Genomic DNA, 27,215 nt, shown 5'->3' with positions numbered 1-27,215 from the left:
TCGGCTGTGGTATTGCTCAGACTCCAAAACAGCTGACCAAAAGTTTTTGATATGCCAATACCACTGCAAATAAAAGCTGCCTGAATCCGTACACTGTCTGCCTGGCTTTAGGTGATTAGCTAGACTTGGCAGAGATACCATAACTGCACTGAACTTTTTTCATGAGTTAGTTTTATGTTGACACATGTAACATAACTGGCTTTGAATAGCCTTGAACTTTTACTCTGGTTTCAAAAAATATGGATCAGGTGGCATGATTACTTAAACTCAGTATGCAAACAGCAAACTAATGTTGTTTTTGCTTTTCACCTACTCTTAAAGCTTAGTAGTACCTGCCATTATCAGATACTTATTACAGATACTGCTCATTGTTAACTTTCGTAGTTAGCAGGAGACTCAGTCACAGGCTTTTGGTGTCAAAGGGTCATGCAAGCAAAACAGCCTGAAGTAAACCATTACCAGAGTGAGGAAAACAGCCAGGATGATCAGGCACGCACAGATAACACGACAAAGAATACTCAAGACACCAGGTTCAGGTTCGACAAAACAATCTTGATTCAAGGTCCACTCACTCATTTTTTCAGCAATATCACTTGGTCTTGACTTCACTTCTGTTCACTTTGTGGATAGAATTTGTTCATTTGACCTGGAAGATGTTTCAATGTTGATGTTCAAACTTCCTATTTTCTGAGAACTATGAGGACTTCTCATCTGTTTTGGCCCAGAAGATTAGTTTGAAAGTTCATACTTGACTTTGGAATCAGCAGTTTGACAAAACAATCTTAAGTCATGGTCCATTTACTAGCTTGTTCCAGAGCTTACATGATCTTCAACACATTTCAATAATAATACATATTATATACTGTATGGAGCAATTTTCAAGATACTCAAAACATATATACTAAAAGCACACCTATTAAAATCAGTCCTAAAAACACTTTTAAAACAAGTTTTTATTGACTTCTTGAACATAGACAGATTGGTGCAGTCACGGATGTGTTTGTGGAGAGATTTCCAGAGGTAGAGAGCAGCTGTGGAGAAAGTCTCGTCATGCCAGGTCTTGTGCTTGGTCCTGGACAGATGAGAGGTCCTAAAAGTGGTCCAAAAAATGGAACATTTGAACATCTACAGCAAACTCCCTCTGATGATGAAATAATGCTGTTTACTGGAAAACTAACTTGAGCTTTGGTACAAAATTTGCATCCCCCTTTTACAGTAATGAGCAAACATGCAGTAACAGTACAACACAGTAGTAAATGTGAAGTCATCAGTCGTGCATGGAAGGGAGAGTCTTTGAGTGGCTGAATGTGTAATCGACTGCTGAATGTTGTAAGAATTATAGGTGACACTTTTTTGAATAAATGAGTTATGACAGTATGAATAGTTATTTATGGTATTAATTCTAATGTAAAATTTCATTTTAGTTTTGAGCTCATGACATATTCAGCTGTCCTGCTGTGTTGCTGATGTAAACTGCTGGCTGCTGTTCAGAGAAAGTCACTATCGACTCTCTTATTAGACTCATACAGGAAGTGGGTCGGTGGTTGTGGTTACCAGTCATACTGTAGCACCTGGTTAAACCACACAAACACACATACACTCACTAGCTCACTGCTTCCTCACGCTATGGCTAATTACAAAGCAGACAGGCTGGTTTGTTGCTTGTCTCTCTCCATGTAGTCTATTAGAACCACACTAGTAATTAGACTTAGGCAGCCTAAAATGTTCACTCTCATTTGATCTTGTGTCCTGTTCCAATTTAGCTTAACGGATGTGAAAATACTGTAAGCCAAGAAAAGTAACTGAATGTTCTTAAGTACAATTTTGAGGAACTTGTACTTTACTTGAGCATTTCCTAGATCTGCTACTTTATACTTCTTCTCTACTGCAATTCAGAGGAAAGTATTTAACTTTTTATTCCACTAAATTCAGCCATGGTTATTAGTTACTTTTCAGATTAACATTTGACATAAAAAGCAGCAGCAACTAACAGTTATTTTCATTATCGATTAATGTCAGAAAATGGTCGATCACTGTTTCTCAAGGGCCAAAATACTGTCCTCAACTGTCCCAACCAACAGTCTATGAGTTGTTACCATTTCCACTAAGAGGACATTTACTCCCTAAACATGAAAGTCCAAAAAGTCCAAAAAAATCCAAATGTCTGTATCAGAACTTCCCTTTTGATACTTTAAGTGTATTTTGCTGCTAATACATCTGTACTTAGGTACAGATACTTGTAATGGAGTAGTTTAGTTCTTTTGTTATTTTTACAGAAGTAAAGGATTTGAGTACTTCTTCCATTGTATAGTACCTACTGTATGCACATGTAGATACAGTTATATTTGCTTTTATCTGTTGTTTGCTGTCATTGGAAAAACTTGCTTTAATTGATGTTTAAGTTTCTTTTTGCAGTTAGTATTAGGTTAAGGACTATGTACCTTAGGCTTAGTGCTGTCACAATACCAAAATACCAATGATGATGGGTTTGAAACCATACCTAGTCATGAATATTTTTTAACTGATCCTAAAAAGCAAAAACAGTCAGTTTCTACTCTTGCAAAAAGCGTGGTTTAACTGATCAAATGTGAATATAATGAATTTTGCAATCATATCAGTCTAAAGCAAAACAACAAAAAAAAGATGAAAGAGAAAAGCTTGTATCAGATTAACCCTAACAGACACGTACACACAAAGGCTCTGGCTCTTTGGGTAGACTTGAGGGATTTCTGCTTTGGCTCGTCTAAACTGCAGCATTATTCTTCCTGTCATGTTCTTGCCTTATTGGCCTCTGGTTCATCACAAATCATGTTTATGCTTCATGTAAAGACACTGTAACTCCTTGGTCTGTCTCATAAATGATGCTGACGCCCACTGACGGGAACCTCTGTTCCAAAGCCAAAAGACACAGGGGGAGTGTTAACAGTGACGTGGTAAGTTTACAGAAATGACTGAAAACAGAAGATCATGGAAGAGGTATTTTTTCTGCTACACCTCAACTTCCATGTGTCTGTCTTTCTGTGCCGCCATCCCTATCTCTGTCTCTGTCCCTTCGGCAGAGGGAACAGACAAGCTTGTTTGTGATGATTAATCCCACAACATTTCACCACAAAACCAATGGGAGTTTCATAGGATTCATATGTTTTCCTGTTTTTAAACACTGTTTTGATCCAAAGAATGTCATATTCGTTCTCTGTGAAATTAGAGAAACTTCTCACAGCTTCCTCACAATCTTTTCATATCTCTTCAACATTTGAGTCAATTGTTTAGTGTGTTTTTTTGGCTGAAAGATTTGTTTCTAAGCCATGGAATTACTGGATAAGGATTCTACCCTCATCACTTACCAGAAATGATACAACCCTAACCCTAAGTATGTGTACTAGAATTTTTTAATTGCCTAAGCATTTTAAATAGTGAAGTACTAATGTGATAATGACCCGAGAAATCTGGAGCCAAGAGTCAATTACCATGGCTGAAAGCTAAAACCAGTAGGGTGGATTCACTGCCCACAACCATTGATGTGTATATACTAGTGCTTTCATCCACGCAGGAGTTCCCACGGGACTCCTCTAGTACAGTCTGTGCTGTGTACAAATCTACACCAAGCAGATTAGAAAGCCACCTAGTGAGTCCATGTAGAACAACGCTTACAAGGAATTAGTAAACCTCTAATATACTAAATCAAGTATACTTCTGTGAATAAGTATACTTGTGTTATCTACTTGCTTCTCTGTATTTGGTTCCAAGAGAGAATCAGAAGTTCCGCTCGATATCAGATCTACCAGTTTGAGCTGCATTTGTTTCTGACACTGAGGTTTCTTTAGAAAATCATGACAGCTAACAAGTTAACCCATTAGCTGACAAGTTAACAGGACGGGGAATGCAGAATTGTAAATTAAGACTGTGTTCAGTGGCATTATCAGGTAACACCTCTTCAATACATTTAATTACATTTAGATTTTAGTGTTTTGGCATAATTTTGACTTTTTCTTGACTTTTTTAATTTGTAGTTTCTATATAGAAAGGACAAAGGGAACCTATTAAGTTAAAGTACATGCCCAGTATACCTTTATGAACTATATCCCTAGGACATATTGTACATCAAATGTAAACAGGTTTACAATGTGAAAGTGTGCAAAATGTATTTAACTCATACGTCAAAAGTGTAGGTACAAGTATAATACCAGTGTACTTTTCTGAAGTGTGTCCTTAGTATATACATAAAAGGTAAACTAAAGGTGTCTTAAAGTGTGCAAAAAGTATTAACCTATGGTGGTATGTCAGAAGTTCAAGTTAGGGTATAAGCCCAGTCTAGTTTTCTGAAGTTCAAACTGAGTATGTACATCAAAGGTAAATGGTAAAGGTAAACTACAGATATACTGTCTGAAAGTGTGCTAAAAGTTTGAAAGTATGTCAGCAGTTAGCTACAAGGACAAACCCCAGTATAGCGGTATCCCAAAGTTTATCTCTAGTACAGACTTCGTAAGTGTATTTAGAGTACACATCTTAATTTTAATTTTAAAGTAGTATACTAACAGTATACTTAGACACACTTGTTTTTTGTAAGGGTGTATATGCATGCAAATTTCTTTGTACAGGGCTGATTGTTTGGTGACATGATATAATCATAATCATGGTAACATTGGAATGGAACAACCAGTACGTTACCACAGTTTAACCAGCTTACATCTCAATGTTTGTTGTACATAGTTCCCATGTTAAAGGCTCAAATTGTCACCCAGTGAGAAGCATATACAACAGATTTATGTTCCCTAGACAAAAGAATATTGGTCTGTGAGACCACCAGTTAATTACAATAGTTGGTCACACAAACCATGAGCCAATCATCAAAAAGGAGCCACACAATCATTGGGCTGCAGTGTTTAAATCTGGAGAGTTACATGCTGGGTCAGCACGCCAGCTGTAATTATATAATTGCAAAGGTTCATGGATGCTCGTGAGAGTGCAAATTCCACTGTAAGAATCATGCAGAGGGCCTTAGGATGCAATACCACTAGCCAAAACTGTAGCTCTATTGATCAGTTTGCTTCAAAAAATATAAAAGCTATTAGTTGTCAAGCTGAAATGACACCTGACGCTAACATTTCATCTCCTTTGTCTTCTAGAATGAACTGTGGATGTGCATCAACTCTACACTTCCAGGTGAGAAAAAGTGCTAATATTACATCCAGTAAGTGTAACATTTTAAAATGTCTGACTTTGGAACCTCCTAGTGGTAGTATGATTTTAGACCTACCCTCATGGACCAAACTTGGGAACACTTCAGGTAAATGGGCAGTACACAACACATAGACCGCACACATTTTCAGAGGGATTTTCTCATTTTTCTACAAAAGTATTTAAACAAGAGTCTACAGTCATGTTAGCAGCTCTGTGAGGCAGTACAGTGGTGTTTTCAGCTAAATGCTCAATTCACCTGGCTAACATGCTGATAATGATAATGCTAACATTTTAATGTTTAGTAAGTGTAATTTAGACCATGTTCACCATCTTAGTTTTGCGCGTTAGCTTGCTAAAATTTATTAATTAGCACTAACACAAAATACAGCTGATGTCATTAGTTTCTGTTGATATTTGGTCATAAACCAAAGTATTAGACAAAAAATGAAATTTAGATGTTGTATTTCCCTCAGCTCTACATATGGTTTTAGCCTCTTTAAGCTTATGGCTTAGCTTTTGGCTTTATGACGCACAAACTTTACTGTTTTAGTTCAGTCTCACGACTCTCATCAACCTCATTTCCAACAGCTGCAGGCAGCTGTTTAACAGAAAATCTCTGTTATACGCTACCTGCCCAGCAGCAAACAGCTGACAGACAAAGTTAGCGACTAGCTAGTGAACACAGTGGAGCATTTAGCAGCTAAAGGGCTAGATGTACTTCTCAATTGCTCCATGTCTGCTGGATGTATAAACAGGAGAGCGTTTGCTGCCACATTCACCTACCCTCATGTGGGTTTTTTAGATTGTTTTAGTGCGGTGATTGACTATCCAGATGTTTTCATTATCTAATGTATTCCAATGTTCTTCTTAGACTGTCTTTGTAAAGTCTAATAGATGGCTTGATCAAACTGAAAACATAGGCTGGAAGGTTTTTTCCAATGCATTCCTGACTAAGTGTCCATCATATTTATGTAACTAAACAGAATGTTCATGCCGTAAATCAAAAGTGCACTTTGACTCTAGAAATTACATTAAACATGACATTCAACCCAAGCTGTATCTACTGTGTGTATCTGGTTGCATGAGAAGAAATGGTAGCTAGTGAACCTGTTAAAGCTTTGAGGAGAGCTGGCCCTGACTCGAGCAGAAAGCAGGCAGTGGATCAAAGGCCTAAATCCTGCTCCCTCTGCTTGGAACAAATGTACCTGTCAGAAGCTTAATAGCCTCCAGATTCGGAGGTATTGTTATTCTTACCTTTTTGTACCCACTAAACACTGGCGTCCAGACAGCCTCAGGAGACTGTAAAGATTTAACCTGTTAAGGAAAAAGCCTCCCTCAGATCCTCGCAGACTGCGAGATATCATCGATTCTCTGATGCTCACTGCATTCCAGGAGCTTTTAGGGATTTACTCTGTTGATGTAACCACTTCCTCCCAACAACTTCAATTAATGATTACCTTCATTTCTCAAAATGCCTTTCCACAAGTCTTGCAAAATGAGGTGTGTACTTTGGTTTTGGGGTCATGATTACATATGATTTTAGTACAAAAAGGAAAATAAAAATGCAGTGCTTTTTTTTTTTTTTTTAGATATTCTAATTAACAGACAGAACAAAAACATAACCCCATATGTGGAGGTGATAATAATAGCTAGTGTTAGCCCAGTAAATATAGGTCTACCTCAACTGTACAAGCCAACATCCATAAATTAACAACTGTACAGTATACATATGACATTAAGTTGACTCTGTGGTGTTTGATTTATCTCCAGGAGTGTCCAGGAAGTCAGACGGCTGGGTGGGGCTGGGCTGCTGTGAGCTGGCTATCTCATCTGAGTGTCGCAGGGAATGCAAACAGGTGAGACATAGTCACCAAAGTATATGTCCAGCTTTCTTTTTAAGAAGGACTGCCGTAAAGTTAGTTTCAAACCTTTATTCATGTGCAATGTAGACCCACTGTGATGTGTTTACTGTTCTGTTTACTAGCTTTATTTAATTTCTTTTCTCCGTAGGCATCGTCCAAAAATGACATAACAAAAGTATGCAAAAAAGTCACAGAGGTAAGTCCAAGAGTTGCAGAGAAGTAACATAAAGGCACAGGTTAACTGGCTCTGTCAACTATATTTCACAACAGTAACCATTTAAAGAAATGTACAGAATGAGAGAGTGCAGTAAAGTGTAGTATAGACCCAAGATCTCTTGTAATAACATAACTTAATAAAAATAAGTATAAATGGAAATATACATAAAGGAGAGATACTCCCAATCTCTACAATATTAAACAAGATTTTTTCATTAATACAAGAACATATTAAACTTAATGAAAGATCTAGAGCAGTGATTCCCAACCTGCCATCTCTAGATTAATCTGAGCAGTCACACAATGATAAAAAGAAATGTGTTTCACAAAATCATGTTTAGTTTTTTTGCAGCTTTTGCAATTTCTCCTTTATCTACTTGATACTTTCATCTCTTCATGCCTCTAACAATCCTTTAGATCAAACAATCTGAGATGGAAAAATCAGTCTTTGAACTGTGCGTGATTCATGTCTCAGCTAATGCCAATAGCCTGTGATGTGGGGTCACGATCAGATATTGCCTCATTTTAAGCAATCGCTAGGCAAAGCGGTCGGGGAGCCACTGAGGCAGAGCTTTAATATGCATTTTGTTTTCTACTATGTTAAAACAGTGAATGAGTTTTGATGCCAGTATCACCTCCGCTTTCCTCTTCTTGTTCTAGAACTCCCTCTACAGCTGTATCACCAAAAATGAAAGTAAGTTGTTACCGACAAACACACTCAAGATGAACAGTGAGGAAGCCAACAGTTGCAAACATTGATCTCATCTCTTCTTCCAGCCAATAAATAAATAAACCGCTGACCACTCCATTCTGTCTCTGTTTGGTTTTCTTGCACTCTTACACATATTACACATAATAACACACAACACGCACAGATGTACACACACACACACACACATAACCATAGGACCAAAAAGTATATTGACGTCACTAATTGTTGTGTTTGTGTGCGTGTGGTCCTCCAGTGGGCTCCACATGCTGCAGCTATGCAGGGCGTCACACCACCTGTAGGGAGTACTGCCAGGCCATCTTCAGGACCGACTCAACCCCCACCGTGTCGCAGATCAACGCCGTCAGAGAGTACTGTCAGAGCCACGGCGCTCAGCTGCTCAGCTGCGTCAGCAACTTCACCAAGTCCTACCCAATACGCAGCCCCATAGACAGTAAGTCCATCTACACTTGCACTCTTTTCTACTGCAGGACTTAATTCATCACTCAAATGCTATTTTTCTTCATGGCAGTAGTTGGTGGAGCTCTTTTAACATCAGATGCAGCAGGAATTTAAAAAAAAAATCACAAATCTTTCATGACTGATTCAACAATTCATGTTCACCTGAGCTTTCAGACTGTAGCAATTATTATTAACTAGTATTATTATTATTATTAGGGCTGCATGATTCGTTTTCACTCAGAAGTGAGATCGCAATTTTCCCCCATGTTTCTAACTGAAAAAATATTTATTGCATTCCATATTGTCCATAAGTACTATGATTATTACCAGTAAATGTCACCGCTTTTTAAACATACAGCCCATAACCAACTGCATGAAATGCAAAATTAACAACTAAGTTTCTTATGTTTAGAACATCAGAACAAGAAGTGTGTTCGTGTGTGTGTAAAAAAGATATGACAAGATAAAAATGATGACTGTAATACACAGCTCATCTGCAGCCTTTCAAAGTCTTTGATCCATGTTCACAATAAGGTCATTGCTGATAAAAAATTAAATGTCAGGCTTATGTATGACTCATAAATCTGCTGTGGTCTTAAAATGATTTTTTTTTTTTTGCATTTCTGCCTTTACTGGTGCTTGACACTTAATATTTATAGATAACATTCAAGCAGGTAGCACATCTGAAAATTAGTCAGAGGAATCCTTTGTTGTGCACAGTTAAGGTCATCCCTTCTGTAGTCTTCTTGGGCCTATATGAGAGGTTTATGACGCACAAACTGACGCACAAATGAACTGTATAAGGCTTTTCATTGTGTAGGTCTGTGTGGTTGGGTGAATAGGATTATCTTAAGGGATGTTACAAGTTGAGGTGAGAGATATTGACATGATCAGAGGAGGAGGATGGCCTCATACAGTAGCCTCCTCATTGATAACTATTGTACAGGATTTATGTTTTAAGCCACGTAAAAGCATAAACTGAATCATTACGAGGAGGAGCTGACATTTCACGCCCATCTGCTGGAGTTCACACCACCAACCTGCGTCTCCATCTCCATTTAGAACAATGTTTCACAAGAGAGAACAGTCTTTCCGATAGCTCTATTATAGTGACATTTCAAGTGTTTGTACAAATTAATGGAGTTGTATTTGCTCGTAATATAACATCTGCGCTGTTGACTTTCATCATCATTTTAAAGAAGTTCCACACAGTAGACTGCACAACATTTTACAGTACAAGCACAGTGTTTTTGCAGCAAGTGTGGAAACATTTGATTTGTATTTGCTCTGCATCACTATCACTGGGTTTCTTTGATTGTGGATTTTGTTGTTTGTTGTCACGCTGAGCAACACACACTTGTCATTTGTTGAAACAGCTTATGGTGAATCTTAGAGTGTGTGGTTTGATGCATCAAATCTTCCCGCCAGTGCAAATATGGCAGAATTGTCTTCATGTAAGAATGAGATTGCATACAGCAATTATCACAGTATGTGTCATTGTGGTATATTTATCATAATGTAGTGGTTTCTGAGTCAAGTCAGTTCAAGCAGTGAAAAACATGTTAGATTTTTCTAATCAAGTGAATTAAATAAAATCCTGACAATTGGAGGTAGCTTTATTTAAATATCACATTGATGCAAACATCCTTTAAATCCAATACTGGCATAACTCAGTCCTGATTACTAATATGGCCTAATACACCGAGAGGTATTAAAAGGTAGATACAGTATAGCAAAATCTCTACTGCTTGAGATTAGTATACATCATCATATCGCCCAAGACTATAAGTGAACTTTCATGATGTGATTACAGCACTGATCAGTCCCTCTCCCCCAGGTCTATACTGCTGTGACCGGGCCGAGGCTCCTCACTGCCAGGTGGCTTGCCGGCGAATCCTTCGCACCATGAGCACAGAGCACGAGATCATGGAGGGTTTGATTGAGGAGTGTGGCTCCCAGCCTCTCCCTCAGGACCCCATGTGGCAGTGTTTTCTAGGCAGCGCCCACCCCCCTTCCCCGACTGAAGAGGAGACCCCCCATCCAACCAAAATGGATCGTGCCAAAATGCACTGCTGCGCCAAGGCCAACACCTCACTGTGCAGGTACGGCACACTGCTTAGAAGATGACAGAGCATAGGTGAAATATGAAATGTGTTAGTTGTTCATCTTGTTATAACTCAAACTCTTGACTCTGCTCTGACAGGGACATGTGTCATGACATCAGCTCCAACTGGGGCAGCCAGACGTTGCAGGACTTTGACCAGCTATGCGAGTACAACCCAGGGGAGACAGAGCTCATCAACTGCCTGGCTGATGTCAGAGAGCCCTGCCAGCTGGGCTGCAAGGACCTCACCTACTGCACCAACTTCAACAACAGGTCACACAACTTCAAAACCAGATACATGGCTACTTCCCTGCTAAGCTAACCTCCATATAAAATTAAATTGAAGATAAAAATAAATTGTAAAACAGAACAGATGGCTAAAACAGGAGAATAAATTACAGTGCAAACACACGTTGAATACAGCCAACTCCAGAACAACAGAAGTGGATAGGATCAGGGTGTTTTGAGTTCCAAATTTAGGAGAAGATGACTAGCGCGTTGTGCTACATATCACAATCTCTTGACTTTGTGCTACATTATAAATTTATCAGAGAACTTCATTACAAAGTCAAGAGGTTGTGATATGTAGCACAACAAGCTAGTGAAGCTGTAAACACAACTGCAGTGGTGTCTGCCTTGCTAGGAACCTCTCTCCTGAGAGCTGCAATCTCTTTGGAGCCGTTTCTAAACAAACTCCAATAACCATGGTCTTCAGATATGATGGAACATGTCACCCAGTGGAGTGCTGTGACTCATTGATTTTTTTTTAATCGTTTTTGGACAACTACAGAGGTCTACAACACAGAGTAATAAGATATATCAGGATTTGGATACACACACAATACTTCTTGGTAGATCTGTTCATTGTTGGTTTGTTGGCTCCAAACATGAGATTTCTTGACAAAAGAACAATGAAGAAAATTGGCAGCCCAATCCCTTAATCTGGAAACTGAAATTTCAAATACTTTCAGCTATTGCACTTCAAAAGATTTTAACTGCTTTAATACTTCAACTGACACCTCAGCAATCAGTGCTTGTTATTTAATCAGAAAATTCAAAGTATTTCAGTGTTTCAACTTTAACCGACACTTCAGCATTTTTATTAACTGGTGCTCTCCCAAGCAAAGAATTAACACCTTACTTCATTTTAACCTGTTTTTATCAATTTATTTTTATTGTCTCATTTATTTCTCAGTCTTTTAATTGTGTCTCTGAGTGCTGCGTGAGAATGCATCACATCATGCTATATGGAAAGACCAGAGATAGAGAGCATGAACAAGAGACAGATTGATATTGAACCCAGCGTGACCCTGGAGTTATCGGTACCTCAGCATGTTTTACATACTGTCTACAGATTGGGCCATAGGCCAAATGGAACAGCTTCAAAGGCTGCACTGGGAAGTCACACTAACACACACATAAAAACAAACTCATATATACTTCACACATACACACAGCGGTCTGCAGATCACCTGGTGAGCGAGCCAACCACAAAAGCTCACAGCCACTTGATACTGTAGAGCATTCTGGCAGGACTAGGTCATGTTTTTCACCAGAGAGTGAGTTTCTTTCATCACACGAGATTCATTTCATTCAATCAACAGAATGTAAAATATGAATATAAAACATCCAGTTTGTTATAACAGTATGGTGTTAATTGTCTGTAAATGTAGTGATGTTTCATTGTAATGCAGATTTCTTAAAATTTGAACAATAAGTCACAGAAGCAGAAGTCTTAGCCTGGATGGTGGCAGAAGCTAAACTGGAACTTCACATTGCATATTTAGCTTATTGGATGTGTGCTTTATTTATTTAGATAGTTTTGTTGTTATGTGCTGAGATATTTTCCTTCAAAACTTCTGTCGCCACACAAACACAAATTGAAATTTCAGCTTGAGCCAATAAAAACCTCATGGTGAAGCTGGAGGAAAATGAACAGGATCACTAAAATCATTAAGATTCATCCTCTGGGGATCTTGCATACCTGTACAGAATTCCCTGGCAGTCCATCTTGTAGTTGTTGAGATATTTCAGTCTGGACCGTAGTGGCATGAGTGCCAAGTCCAGTTGCTTTCATCTTAAACCCTTTTGGATATACCATGACCTGGATGACTGAGAGTCTACACAGACATCACTAGAACCAAAATATCAAACTGCTCCTTTAACATCTGTAGTTTGAGAAAATAATATACCATAGAAATATATGTGAAAAATTGGAGACTGGATCTCAAATAGTGGCTGAACTTCAAACAGCAAAGTGACTCTCCCACTGAAGTATCTGAATATATTCTTCAAATTACAAGTGAATGTACCCCTCGCTTTCTGTTATTTCTCATAAAAGAAGACCATTTGACAAATTGTGGTCTTAGATCACGATGGCATGGAGCTCATGCTGTGGCATTGTGGGATTTGAAGTTCAGGCAAACAAACTGTGTAAGGCTCTTTGATGGGTCCAGGAGAGCCTTGTATGGGTTTCTCCTCCCCTGAGGGGTTCAAACGCTGGGCTGTGTAGCCGGGAGCAGCATGGAAGACAAACACTGGTCTGGGGGTGGTGTTTCAGAGCAAAGGAGCATGGAGATAATAACTGTGTGTGTGTGTGTGTGTGTCTGTGTAAGACAAACAAAAGTTCTTGAACCTTAAATAAGAAACAAATCCATCATGCAAACCCTGATTTAGAGTATTGGGTCCAAAATTGGATGATATTAGACACACTCTTTGTACTGATCCAGTAACTCACTCATATACTCATTAATTAATTCTCATACATTCATTACGTCACAAATGATCACTATATCTGCCCCCTAGTGGCTTTTATGAGGCATTGCAGTACTGTTTGACAAAACAGTGAATGAATACAGATATGACTCCATTAAAGGAGGCCACAAAGGCTCTGTTTACACCTGGTGTTACCATCCGTCTCAGGTGATCCGATCACAAGTAGACAGCTTAAAGTACGTCTGTTTACACCTGCCGTTAACAAGCATCTCCACAGGTGTCCTGAGTGACCGTTTGTGATCGGATCTCACTGACCCACTCCATATGCAAATAAACACAGACATCATTTCCATTCGCAAAGACCAAATTTGCTCCGGCGGGAGGACCGTGTGTCAACTTGTTTATAACATGTCTATATATATACATATATATATATATATATATATATATATATATATATATATATATATATATATATATATATATATATATATATATATATATATATATATATATATATATATATATATATATATATATATATATATATATATATATATATATATATATATATATAGAGAGAGAGAGAGAGAGAGAGAGAGAGAGAGAGAGAAAGCGAGCTTTATATGCAGTGATCTCCCCGCAGCTGTGTCTCTCCATTGAGAGAAGCTGTGCGCATTTACGCACGAGACACAGCAGCATGACTTCATTTATTATTTAAATCTCCGACAGGCCGACAGGATCAGTCAGGATCTAATGTTATTAATGTTCTGTTTCTTCTACACATCCAATAAGTCAGCTGTTACACACACAGTCCAGGTTCATAGAGTGAAACTGTTTGGAATAAAGCAGCCATCCTCCTGATAAATCCTGAGCTCATTATGTCAGCGACTGCAGTAAAACTAAAAACTGTAGTTATCAACTTGACAGGACAGAAGAAACTATCCAGCTACGTTTAGTGAAAAACAAGTTAGTTTCTGGTTTTGGTTTCATTTCTATTCTAATATTTGATTTGAAGAAGGAAACTGGTTAGGGGAATGGGAAAAATAGGAAAAAACAGAAGGTGGATTCCCTTTTTTATTCACATGAAAAACAAAATAATTCGTTTAGTTTGTTATCAAACAAGTTGAACAGCTTTGGACGGAGGGTCCTGTGTCTAGTCTGCTGGAAAATAGAGGACGTCAGTTGAGTAGGCGGTCCTTCAATGTGGTCCAGGATGCATTGCGTTTACACTACTAAGAGAATGTGGCCACATGTGGCCACAGTGATCGGCTCTCAATCCATCCTCAATGCATCTTGGGTGCGTTTACACCTGTATTTAGAGCTGTCCACTTGTGATTGGATCACCCTAGACGGATGTTAATACCAGGTGTAAACAGGACCAAAAGGCTTGTGCTAGAAATTGTCAGATGCAGATCCTCAATTCAGATGTCGCATTATGGACATTTGGTAAATATTGTACCAGGTTAATGTATTAATCTATGTCTATACTTTGCATGATGAACAACATGGCCAGTATAGAATGGATGTATATGTTTCTCAGCTAGGAGGTAGTGTTAAGCCTCTAGGAGCAGCACTGGGCTGTGAGGCGATTTTTGACACAGTGGTCACAAACACTCTGAAATGATTCTTTGTAGTATTAATGTTTGAGTCCAGCAAAAATGAAAAAGAGCAGTATCAGTAAATGATTTTGAAGCATGTGTGGGGGAGTCAGCAGGAAGTCAGCAGGCTTCTCTAATGTGCATGCTCTAACGGCTCAAAACACAGATTACACGCTTTCATGAGACAGACGAATGAATCAGTTCAGAGGATCATATATGACATTAACATGTGCAGCATCAAATAATCTGTTTGACAAAATACAACTAAGTCATAGATAGCAAAAACTCTCAGTGGTGCAGAAGGTTTTTAAATTGACATTAGTGTTATTTTAACCATCCAGTTTATCTGCTGCTGCTTTATATTACAGTAATGTTAATGTAGCTTGCTAGTTTGGATAGTTGGACTGCTCCAACTATCCAAACTAGCAAGCATGCACTCCCACTGTGTGTCATTTGTCCACAATTATTGTAATTAACACCATACAAGTTAAAGTTCTGCTTCATGCCCTGTCAGACTTTTAAAAGGAAGGCTTTTTCAGAAGAGAGGAGACAGACGTGAGGAAGAATTGCAGGATGTGATGGTGTTGAAAGAAAAACAAGGAGAAAGTAAAGAACTGATACAAGATTGAAAGAAAAAGTTTAAGGAGGAAAGAGAAACACATAGAAGCAGCCCAGGAGACAGGTGATGGAGAGACACATGAACACATTCAAAGCAGGAAAACTGCAAGGAACTCACACATGTATCTAGTTGAATTACTGTTCTGCTAAATATTTTTGAAGGCACAATCTGTTTGCAAAATGTCCAAATGCAAATGCAAATCTGTGTGCAAATATTTAAATACTTGGGAAACTAGTTAGGAAACAACCATGCATTTTGCAAGGTGTGTACGGTGGATGTTAACTAGCATGCTAGGTCTGTTAAACATAAGCACGCCCAAGAAGCCACAAAGAACACATCAGCCGTCTATTTGATTACAACAGGGCAGGCAGTAAAGGCACCTGGTGATTAGAGTTCTGGAGCCAAGAGAGGAAACCCTTTTCATGATGTAAAAATGATTTACTACTATTTATTTATTAAATTAATAAGTATGTGAGTGTCCGACTCAGCTTTTGTCTGATTGGATGGAGGAGCTGCCCATCATCACTCCTGCTTTCAAGTATTACATTCTGTCTCCTTGCTGCTTACGTAGGCAACTGTGGCCGAGCTAATCCGTTTCTTTTTTCTGCTAAATGCACTGAGGAAGACTGTGTACTCATGTAAACACACAGACATATGGCTTATAGCTTGAGAGCTCTACATAGTACTTTTTCCAATTAAAAAAATGATTTAAATTTTCTGTTATTCTGTTATTTTATTTGGAAAATTGAACTGATAACAAAGATCATGAACATGTGTATATTGTGAAAACAAAAGTTCCCCTTGGGACAGTAGAGATATCTATCTAGATAGCAGTACAGTGAAAACCCAGTCCACACTTTCACTGTTTTTACAATGTAACAATAACATAACTTTGTCAACAATAAAAACATATGTGATTTTTATTGTGATGGATTGCCAAAAAAGCAAGTTGGTTTTCATACCTAATGGAAAAGAATGGAAACAAAGAGCTGCCTGGAAGGCAGGAAAACACTTTCCAAAGCAGATGACCTATAAGGTTGTGGCAGATTAGTTTTTCCTTTGTTCTTCTAAGCCTGGAAAGGAGACAATTTTTCTCCTCTGGAGCTTTCCTTGAAAGAGATGAGGAAGCCTGATTGTATGTGCTGCAACAGCGCTGATTAAACTGCTTGGACTGCCATTCTCCATTACTGGGCATAGGAAAAAGCTTCATTGAGTTGCTCTTAATGAGAATCAGCTGATTGCTGCATTTAGTTTTGGTTTAAGAGGAAAACCACTGTTGACCATCTTGGGGTTGAATAAAGTTGAGGATCCAGGGTTACACACACACTCACACACACTCACACACACACACTCTCACACACACACACGGTTGCTTCAAGATAAACAAAGCAGCCACTCATCAGGGGCAAATGGAATGATGGAACCACACCCAGAACTTCTGCCTGGAACCTTCTCCCCTTAAACCACCAATTAGCTGACTCACTTGAGACCAAACCCACCAATCAGACATCAAAGACACTTCCTGGTGCTGCCGGGGAGGAAAACAAGTCTCACATTATCCAGAGGGACTGTTGACCCCTCTGTAAGGCCTGCACCTGCACAGCTACAAGGCTGCAGCTGCCAGGACACCTTTATCCTGCAGTCTGGTTGCAAGTGTTGAGATACATGACCACAATGGTTGTTGCTCTTTTTCTAAGCACACTTGTCGTTAATAGTAATATTGAAGTACAAACCATTTTTCTTTCATGTTTAGTTCTTATGATGACACCTGCCTGTCTGTGTGCGCAGGCCGACAGAGCTGTTCCGCAGCTGTAACGTCCAGTCAGACCAGGGAGCCATGAACGACATCAAGCTGTGGTCCAACGGGACCATCAAGATGCCGTTTATGAACATCCCTGTGTTGGACATCAGGAAGTGTCTGCCGGACATGTGGAAGGCCGTGGCCTGCTCTCTGCAGATCAAACCCTGCCACAGCAAGTCCAGAGGGAGCGTCATATGCAAGTATGTCTACTACCTCCCTTCAACATCTAGTAGTTCTTAACCCTTATTCTACATGTTGCCAATGTGTATATACATATACATATAAATATATACAGTAGTGGATGTTGGATGTTCAGATCTGAAATGTCATGTTAAGAAAACAGCTTCATTTTTTGCTGGATAACCATGTATTTTTTGATTGTATCTTGGCTACTTGTTTTTGAAATTTTAACAAAAGTTTGATAGACAAGGTTCACTCAACAAGGTACCTGACACACTACAATAAGCATTCACCACAAGATTCACTTTGTAACCTCACTTATGTAAGCATGATGTCATATTGTAGCAGTTCAATCCACACTGATCGCTCATTTCTTGAGTTTTGAAGTAATTCAGTATACTGATGTGTAAGAGAACCTGTTATTGGCGACTTTGACATTGCTCATAATACACACTTACCATGACTTCATTAGCTTAGCATTTACTACAGCTTAATATACCACCTATTCTACAGCAGCCTAATTTATTGTTATACCTAAGAACTGGTAAGACTAACTTCCCAAACGGAGTTGTTTTCACAAACTGCAGGATTTGCTTGATATCTTCTCAGTGTTGACAATTCTAGCACTGGAACAGTGTTAAAGACCCCCTGCTGACATGTTTTAAGACATATAAAAATACTCTGCTTGGAATAATCAGTTGTGTCTGACACATGGTTTTTCCACAAATAAGTTTCATTAACTTTTTTTTTTTTTTTTTAAATAACACCTCCTCCAGAATCTAAAAATAAGCAAATATGTTTGGCTTCTAAGGTTTGACGGCTTCAAGTTTCCACATCACACTTGTTTAGCTGCTTACTGGACCATAATTGTCTCCAAGCTAGTTGTGATGTCACAAATCCTGCCTGTAGGTACACAAGTTAAACTGAGATTTACGGTGAGCACAGAGAAACTTTCCCCCTTCAGTAGATGAATGAGAAAACAAACACTGCACATACATCATTCTGTAGAGAAGAGAACAACATCCTACTGACCAAGCAATAAACAAAACACCCTGTTGAGTGGAGGGGGACTTGTTGTTACCTTTACCAGTCAGATCCAAAGCCCAGTGGAGCAGCCAGCATGAGATACTCCTCTGAGTCTTTGCTGCAATGTGGTTAAAATCATTTTCCAGAAATCACATCTGTTCCGTTTTAGCAATTGTCAATTAATTAAAGTAACTTCATATGTTCACTTAGTTACCAGTTAAATACCTACAGCCTTCAGCCTTTCCTCTGTTGTTTTTCTTCTCCATTTTCTCTTCACAGTCTGCACAGAATGAAGCTGTGCAGTCTGTGACTGATGAGTGATGAGAGATGAGTGATGAATGATGAGGGGTGAGAACTTAAAAACATGTGCCTGGGCTTTGATGGACAGGTGGAGGTCCTGCCCTTCTCTCAGGATCTGCTGTGTCATGCCTGGAGTGTGTGTGTGTGTGTGTGTGTGCATAACAGCACCCCATCCATACCTCAGGCTATGTGTCTTGTTCAGTCATTTGTCAGAAACAAGCTTCCTTTCAGGTTTTAATCTTCCACTTGTCTTGAATGACATTACACCGGCACACATTTTACACATGCAGCCGCGGGCTGTGCTTACAACCCTCGCCACCTTAAGAATTCAACATTTGTAGACATAGTGGATACACACAACCACTTCTGATTGGTCGATCCTTACAGATTGGCCTCCAGTAGTGTTAATTTGTACTGTATGTGCCAGCTTATACAGTGGCAGTCAATCACTGTGGGGCCATTATCTGACAGGAGGCAGACAGTGCCTATAGCTTCATTAAATATATTTCCATTGTCACAGAACTGACTTGTAATTCTCACATTATCCATGTTTGTGAAACTTGTCCCTGTCCAGGGAGACTGCAGTGATAGGTGACTACATTTTATAAAATTCTCTTATGTGTCCTTAGGTCAGATTGTGTGGACATCCTGACCCAGTGTGGGGACAGGAAACGCTTCCACGAGGGACAAACACCAGAGAGGATCTGTGAGCTGCTGTCACCCATTGATGACCATGAACGCTGCATCCCCCTCCACAGATACCTCAGTGAGTGACAATGCACAAGTACATATTCTCCAGGGGGAATGAAATGTCTGTGGAGCTCTACATTCTTTCCTGTAGTGAGACTCACGCTACATCCAGCTTGGAAACTTGTTATAGGTTTTCAATGACTGATCAATTTCATATAAAAAGAATAAAAAGGAACTTAACATATGAAAGAACTGTGCTGAAAGTATTCAGAACGAATTTCTCAGTTTTTCTTTTCTGCAAAGCAACAGTTTTTAGCTAAAAATAACCGTTGTCTATCAGTTAAGTACTGTTTACACATTCAGCAGAGAAAGAGCAACATTATCATCCAACTGGCCGAGACTCACTAGTCATTTAGCAGTGGCTTTAAAAGATTTGGAGCAATAGCTCACCAGATGTTTGACTTTCTCCACCAGCTAGTCGTAAATGTTTCTGTCTGCCATTTGGTGCTATGCAGGTATTATGCAGTGGGTGTGTTTGCTGAAGTGGGACTGACGAGACTGAATTATACATATGCTGTAAAACCAAAACAATGAGCTACTGTAAGTCATAGTCAGAGCAGAATCAAATCCAAGTACTAAACTTTATGTTCTGAGTCCTAAAAAGTCAGTATGTGTCCTTCACCAAATATAATGCATTTTAAATTTCTTAACAGTAGTAGCATAGTAATAAATATGACATTTGTATTTATCACTTTGAAATAAACTTTATAAATCTAAAAGGAAACCCATCAGATGTGCCATGTGCTATTCCTGTGACACAGTTACAATCATTTATCATTTCGGAGCTGTGTGAAATCTGATAAATTGCCTCAAATGATGTCACATGAGTCAGCATCAGTTGGAACTGAAGACTACAAGTTTGAAAATGAGAGAAATGTGGAGTTAGAAAGAAATGAGGTTAGCAGACCTCTGTAGCTCCTCATCTCTGCTGGAGGCTAGCAGCTCCAGGCTACATTAGCTGCTACTAAAAGTAACACATCCCGATCTCCAACTGAACTGTCAGCGGTCAAATTGCATTGTGGGTAATTTCTTTAATAAGTGTCCACTATGTCTGGGAATGTTATAGGAGTGTAATGCTAAACCAGTAGATTATTAACATCTGGATGTGATAATTTGAGGTTTCATCTGTGGTCTGTCTGTTGACTAACACACTTTCTCCTGATCCAAGTCATGTGACTCAAGTGCATACCTCTGTTAAAAAGCTCCATAGTGGTGATTTGATTCAAAAGTAATACCAAAATATTATTGTAAAGATTTCACACTGCATTAAAGTGTTATACTGGCAAACAGGCTGTTGTATATATATATCATATATTTACCCAGACACTGCCTCATTAAGGCTAGTACACATAGTGCACATGTTGACATTATCACTAACAGAAAATACTCTCATATCTGTCATGTTTAATCCTGATTTACATTTTTCAACTACCTCCAGCCCCCAGTTCCCTAGGCAACAACATTGTTGAAGAGGTTATTCATCCATGCAACCCCAACCCGTGCCCTAGCAACCACTTATGCCAGGTCAACAGGAAGGGTTGCCTTGATGAACTCAACTGCCAGCCATATCTCTGTGTGCCAGGTAGGACCACCTACTGCTACGGTTCATCAGCTTATGTTAAGTTTACTCTGGAGCATGCCAGTCACTCCGTGTGTGTGTGTGTGTGTGTGTGTATTTTCAGGCTGTAAATTAGGCGAAGCCTCTGAGTTTCTGGTGCAGCAGGATGCTCTTATCCAGGTGCCAACTCGCACTGGGTGCTACGAGGTCTGCAGCTGTGGTCCCAGTGGGCGTCTGGAGAACTGTGCAGACATGCCTTGTGTGGACACTAACAAGCACTGCATCGTAGGAGGACAGAGGAAGAGTAAGACCAGCCTCATGTCTCTGTCTGTCTAAAGTTTCACAGATCCCTAAAAGACAAAAAAAGGCTTATGGGCTTAAGTATTTGATATAGCATTAGAAATCTATATTTTTCCACTTTGTTGTACAGTTTTTACAGCTGTATTTTAGCAGCACCCAGTGGTGACATGCAAGAGTCCAAATCTGGAAAACTTTATCTGAAAAGTAAATCTTCTAGTAGTGTGTGATGGGGATGTCAGTTATAAAACGTTTATGCCCCTGGTGGTGGATTGGCGTCCTTGTACAACCCTCATTTCATTAGTTGTGAAATAATTCATTCCATTCATCACTTCCTGTGGAGAGGAGAATTGAATTTTGACAAGTATGATTAATCTGAGGCATTGCAATCAGAGCAGTGGGGCACAGCTCTCCTAATGCCATGTGGCTTCATTAAAACCTCTCAGGGAGGAGGCTGGGCTCCATGGTTGTGCAAAACATGACTTCAACACCACAGACAGTGACAGTCTTGGTTTCTTTTGGTCGCATTAAGTTGGAACCATATGTCTATTTTTTACTTTAATAAAGATTCAATCATTACCTTTTATTAAACATTCATATAGACGTCACAGCATGACCCTAACAATTCTTTTTCTAGGGTGAGAATCTCAGATACCTTCAGTGCAGTATAGTCTGTTTTGCCAGTTTTTATGATTGTTGGTTTGTAACATCTTTAAAGGATACCAGTCTGCCATAATCCATCAACATAATTTCCTCTGATCTCAACTATAGTTGAAATAATTCATAATTTCTTAGTCAGGATACAGGTTTGAAACCATTTCAATTTTTTTGATGACAGCACATAATGACACCTGTTGTCCTCCCGGGTCAAAATTGACCAGAGGTTAAAAGTTCATCTGAAGGTAATATGAAGCTTCACCAGTCTGAGTTACACAAGTAAAGTGGATATCTTCCAAAGTTAGTCTTTTTATTTACTGTCCCTTCACTGCAGCTCAACAGGGAAACAGAAAGAGGGAAATTTGCACTAAAGAAGCTGTTACTTTGAAAGATTTTCACTTGACTTCATTAACTGAGACTGTCGAGGGTATTAGCTTCAGATAAACTTTGGAAGGCCTTTTTGCACAGAGCAAGAACAGTGGATTTTGTCACCTGTCACTTACACTGAAAGCACATTCATAAAAGGGATCTTTTAACAGCCAGTATGAGCAGGAGGAATAGTCACAGCAAGCAAAACCTGTCTCAATTTTCATGTTGACATCTGACTATTGTTTTAAAACAAGCTTGATGTTTGGTAATGTTCATTGGTCCATTATTATTACAGCAATCAGTCGAAGGCTCAAATAACCCATGCATCTTATATTTTATTTTAGTCCCATAAATGTGTTATCCTTGAGAAAAATCTTTTTGCTGCATAGATATCGTTTTCATAGCAACACAGCTCTGCCTGTATTCAGTATGCTCTCCGTAGAAAAACAAGCTCTCATACTAACAACTACAACTACTCCTGGCCAGTCAATCAGACAATAAAGCTAAGTAACACCTCAACACAAACTAATAACTTCTCACTTGTGCATAGTTGGCCAGTCACAGGTTTCATTTTAGCCAATTACATTGAACAGCAAGTCAGGTCAACTAAACTATGTTAGTTTCTATGTTTTCTTTGCTTAATAGCTACACAAATAAGTCCCATTCTTATACATTTTATGCACAGAGATTTTTGTTGGCCATTTCTAACAAATAACCACCTCCTGTGAGTAGTACAGCATAAGCAGTTAAGGTCATTTTTACCAAAACGTTTGTATTTTGATAATATGGTAATATGGTAAATATCAATACTGAGTATTGAATACTACCAAGGCAAAACCTTCAAAAACACTGCTCAATTTTAGCGCTATGAGCATCGCAACATGTGGAACAGGATGTATCCAGCCTTGTGGTTATGGTTCCATTGTGTTTGAAGCTCAAAATGCATACATGCATACATTTCCACTCCATGTTTGTGCCTCTTTAAGTTTGTTTTGCATCACCTAGACTAATTTTAACTTTTTCATAGTAAACTCCAAAGGGCTAAATTTGACAATTGTCCAGGATTATTTCTGTATTCAAAAGGATTCAAAAACCATTTTATTTTGGGTATGTAATTTTGGGCTTGAGTATAAAAAAGACGGTGCTTGTTATTAAAGCTTCTCTTACAGTCTGCATTGATGTGAGTAATCCAGTGTTAGTCTGAGAGAAGGTCAGCCTCAAATGAAAAAGTATTATGTCCTTAAGAAGCCAGAAGTGTTATCAATCATCAGCCTCCTCATCCCAACCAATTACATGTGACACCACATCAATTCATTTACAGATGGAGCAGTAAACTGCTAGTGAGGATGAATGAGTTCTTTTCAAATGAGGCACTGAAGCCCGAAATGTCCTCTAGTGTGGTGACTGAGGCAGAATGGTATTATCTGTCCCACAGACTGTGTCAGTGACTGCTGTTGGCTGCACCTGGATCAGAACAATCACATCAGTGAGGCTTTCGTAGGCTTAAATGTCAGTGTAGTTATGTTTTTAAACAGAGCAGCAGCAGCAGCACAGGTTCCACACAAATCTGATATCTCATATATCAGTGTGATTAAAATGTGATGCTAGAAAGCTAAAGTGCTTTGTTTTAGCTACAGATAGCAGATATTACATTAAAACTCGCTAGTAAAAGCCATAAAATGAGATGATTTTTGGTGTGATAGCAGCTCCTCGGAGCAGAGTGAAGCAGTGAAGGATGAGCCATTTGTGGCCAACTCTAGTCACAGGAGAAACTCCAACATATTATTGGTGGGCAGTATTAATTGTATAGTCAGATTTTTTTCCCAAAAAAAACTAAAATATAGTATTCTCAGTAACTGCTAAGAGAGAAAAAGTCAGATTAGTAAACACATTCTTTTATATTTTATGTCTTTTTCCATCCCAGATCCTCACTAAAATCTAAAAAAAAGAGTGCGTCAAATTCAAACTCACAATCTCGGGAGTTATAACTTACTCCTGAGAACAGGAATACTCAGTCGGTACGCTCAGTAGATCTTTTTCACACTCAAATGAAGGTTTTTGTTAGTATAAAAACGTGACTCGTGAAATTGGTGCAGTCAATATGTTTTTCTTTCTTTCATTTTCCTCAGTGGGTTAGATTTGTGGGCTGTGGGAGAGGGGAGAATCATCATTCCACATTGTCATTTTTGACACTGCCACTAGGGGGCACTAAATTCAAAACTTTTCAAAGCCTTTTCACAACAGTGGCTTTAACAAGTAACAAGCAGTATTTGAGCCAGGATTGTGAAGGAGGGTACTTAGTACTTTTCTCTGAGGTCACTGCTCCATCCGAGGGGACAATAACAGTACTGTGAATACTGTGAAAGCATTCAAATAATACAAGAGTTTTGAGTAAAGTATACTAACTAAAGTAATGATTCAAAGTTGCATTTTACTCCTAAAAAACATTTTTCATTTAGCACACAGACTGACACTGGCTTGAGATCCACATTAAAGAAGCTTCAAGTTTCCACATCACATGTCTGTAAGTTGCATATTGGGCCAGGATTGGCTCCAAACTACTTGTGATGTCACAAATCATGCTCATAGGCCCACCCCTTAAAATCAGATTTGCATTGAGCACAGATAAACTTTCCACTTTCAGCAGATGAATCTGAAAAGAACCTTCTAGTGTCAAACTCTGCACATACATCATTCTGCACAGTGAAGCTTAAACATCCAACAGTAGGAGCAAGAATAAAAACATATTTTTGGCTGAAGGGCAATTTTGATGTCGGCTGTCTGTGGTGCTGAAGGTGAAGATGAATACATTTTAAAGTTAATTTGCATATAACTATCTGTTAGTCGTGCTATATTTTGTACATAAAATTCAGTTTTCAGTATGAAAGCAAAGATTCATGTGCAATAAACAGTGTACAGTTTTTATAAGTCATGTTTCTAGGTGGAACCTTTACAAAAGTACACTTTGATTGGTTTAAGTGCTCGAGGCAGACGTTACTCTGAAGATCATATTAAATTAAATGAAGCTCTGGATATTTCTATAAATTTCATTGATATGCACGTCATTCTGTCATCATTTCTCTATTAAACCTACTCAACTTACACACCATAAATAGAACGAAAAGAGAAGATACGGAAACAGAAAATATAGGCCTATCATCAGGAAAGTGTCAGTTCAGCCAGAAGAGATGAATATATGATGCAGGGAGGTGAGGACGGTGACAACACAAATTGTTTAATTAATTTTTGCGTGTTGTGGTTTAGTTTTACTAAACCAAAACTAAACCAAAACACTAAACCAAAGAAATTAACATCACTTAATAAAGAACATCAGTGTTCATGAAAAAAATATAGGCTTAAAAATGAACAAAAACAATGAGAACTTATATGAAATATAGTTTTTAGTTCCTCTAACTAATGCTTCTGGTCACCAGGCCCACACAGAATCTGCAGATTTTTTTTTACGGTTTTCAGCGGTGATCCAGAATGAAAATATACAGAATTTAGCAGAATGTTTTTCTGCTTGTAATGTGATGGACAATATTCATTTAAGATAACAAAGATTGTTTTTGAGCAAAAATAAGCACATACAATGCATTAAAACAACCTAAAATTACCTCAAGCAGGCTGAAAGAAATATTTAGTAGATTTTAGTAGAACCATTGAATTTGAGATTTTATTTCATCACAAACACTTCAAAACAAAGTGTGGACATTTGTTGGAAAAGTCGACCAGCAAAAAATGTAGGACACATGGCCACTAAAATGCAAGGCTCAATGTGGAGCAGAGAAAATATTAACCATTAATCATCTCCCAACAATTAACACTTCAACACATAAACAAACAAGTACATAAATAAAAAACTGGTAAGGCCCTTGACCTCAACTTCACCAAATATCTTATGAGAACCTCTAAAAACAGCAAAAGCAAAAAACATGACATTCAAATATAAAACTTACAAGCAGCATCTCTATTGGCTTAAAATCTGCAGAAAATCTGTATAAAATCTACAGAGGTATCGTTGGAATTCTGCGGGCGCAGATTCCATGTGGGCCTGCTGATCACCTTAAAAATCTATGCAATGAATTCAGTCTCACAAATCTCCTTTCTTCCACTACTCGGCCAGATCCAAAAACTTCAGGAAAGTCCACACTTCTAGATATTATTTCAACCAATAGAACTCAACATTATAAATCTAGTGATGTTTTTGCTCTCAACTTCAGTGACCACTGCTCAACAGCATGCATCCATGACACAAAATTACAAAGATCCAAACCAAGTATCACTGTCAAAAGGAATTATAGACACTTTTTTGAATTTTTTGAATTTTTGTTTTATTTGTACCATAGTGATATTGGATTTACCATGGCAATTCCTGATCCGCACTTGGCCTTAGATTGTTACATAAAAACATTAAATTCTATTGCAGACAAGTATGCACCTTTTAAGAAATCCAGAGTCAAAACAGGAACAATCTTTAGTTTTGTTCAGAAATTGCTGAAATGTTACATAAAAGGAATGCTGCCTTCCCTCATTTTATGTCTCTGCACTATCTGAAAATAAAGGAAACCCAGCAAATTTTTGGAAAACGGTTAAATCATTGTTGCATAATCCTACTTCATCCTTACCCAATGAAATTGTTCAAGGTTTACCACTATCTCAGTTGGAAAGAAAATATGTGATGTATTCAATGAACAATTTATTTCTTCAGGTAATTTATTGAAAAAGCTGGGTTTCTTCTCACTGTCTCTCATCATAGTGCACCTTGCTGGGCAAACAAATGAAGCACTCAGAACTTTTCATTGAAG

The 27,215-nt window shown here is 38.5% G+C and overlaps 1 protein-coding gene across 1 annotated transcript in view; it reads left to right on the top strand.

The window, feature by feature from the left end:
* reck (reversion-inducing-cysteine-rich protein with kazal motifs) overlaps nt 1–27,215 on the top strand; it is a 98,486-nt gene that overhangs the window by 34,390 nt on the left and 36,881 nt on the right. Inside the window, exons 4-14 of the mRNA XM_067577551.1 lie at nt 5,127–5,163; nt 6,952–7,037; nt 7,192–7,239; nt 7,920–7,953; nt 8,225–8,422; nt 10,268–10,532; nt 10,634–10,807; nt 17,258–17,470; nt 19,406–19,542; nt 20,965–21,108; nt 21,209–21,388. Of these exons, the coding sequence (XP_067433652.1) occupies nt 5,127–5,163; nt 6,952–7,037; nt 7,192–7,239; nt 7,920–7,953; nt 8,225–8,422; nt 10,268–10,532; nt 10,634–10,807; nt 17,258–17,470; nt 19,406–19,542; nt 20,965–21,108; nt 21,209–21,388 (1,516 nt within the window). The remainder of the gene's footprint in view (nt 1–5,126; nt 5,164–6,951; nt 7,038–7,191; nt 7,240–7,919; nt 7,954–8,224; nt 8,423–10,267; nt 10,533–10,633; nt 10,808–17,257; nt 17,471–19,405; nt 19,543–20,964; nt 21,109–21,208; nt 21,389–27,215) is intronic.

This window comes from Thunnus thynnus, chromosome 21, assembly GCF_963924715.1.
Source record: "Thunnus thynnus chromosome 21, fThuThy2.1, whole genome shotgun sequence".
Lineage (NCBI taxonomy): Eukaryota > Metazoa > Chordata > Actinopteri > Scombriformes > Scombridae > Thunnus > Thunnus thynnus.
The sequence above is the reverse complement of the archived record's forward strand: the minus strand, read 5'-3'. Positions and strand labels throughout refer to the sequence as shown.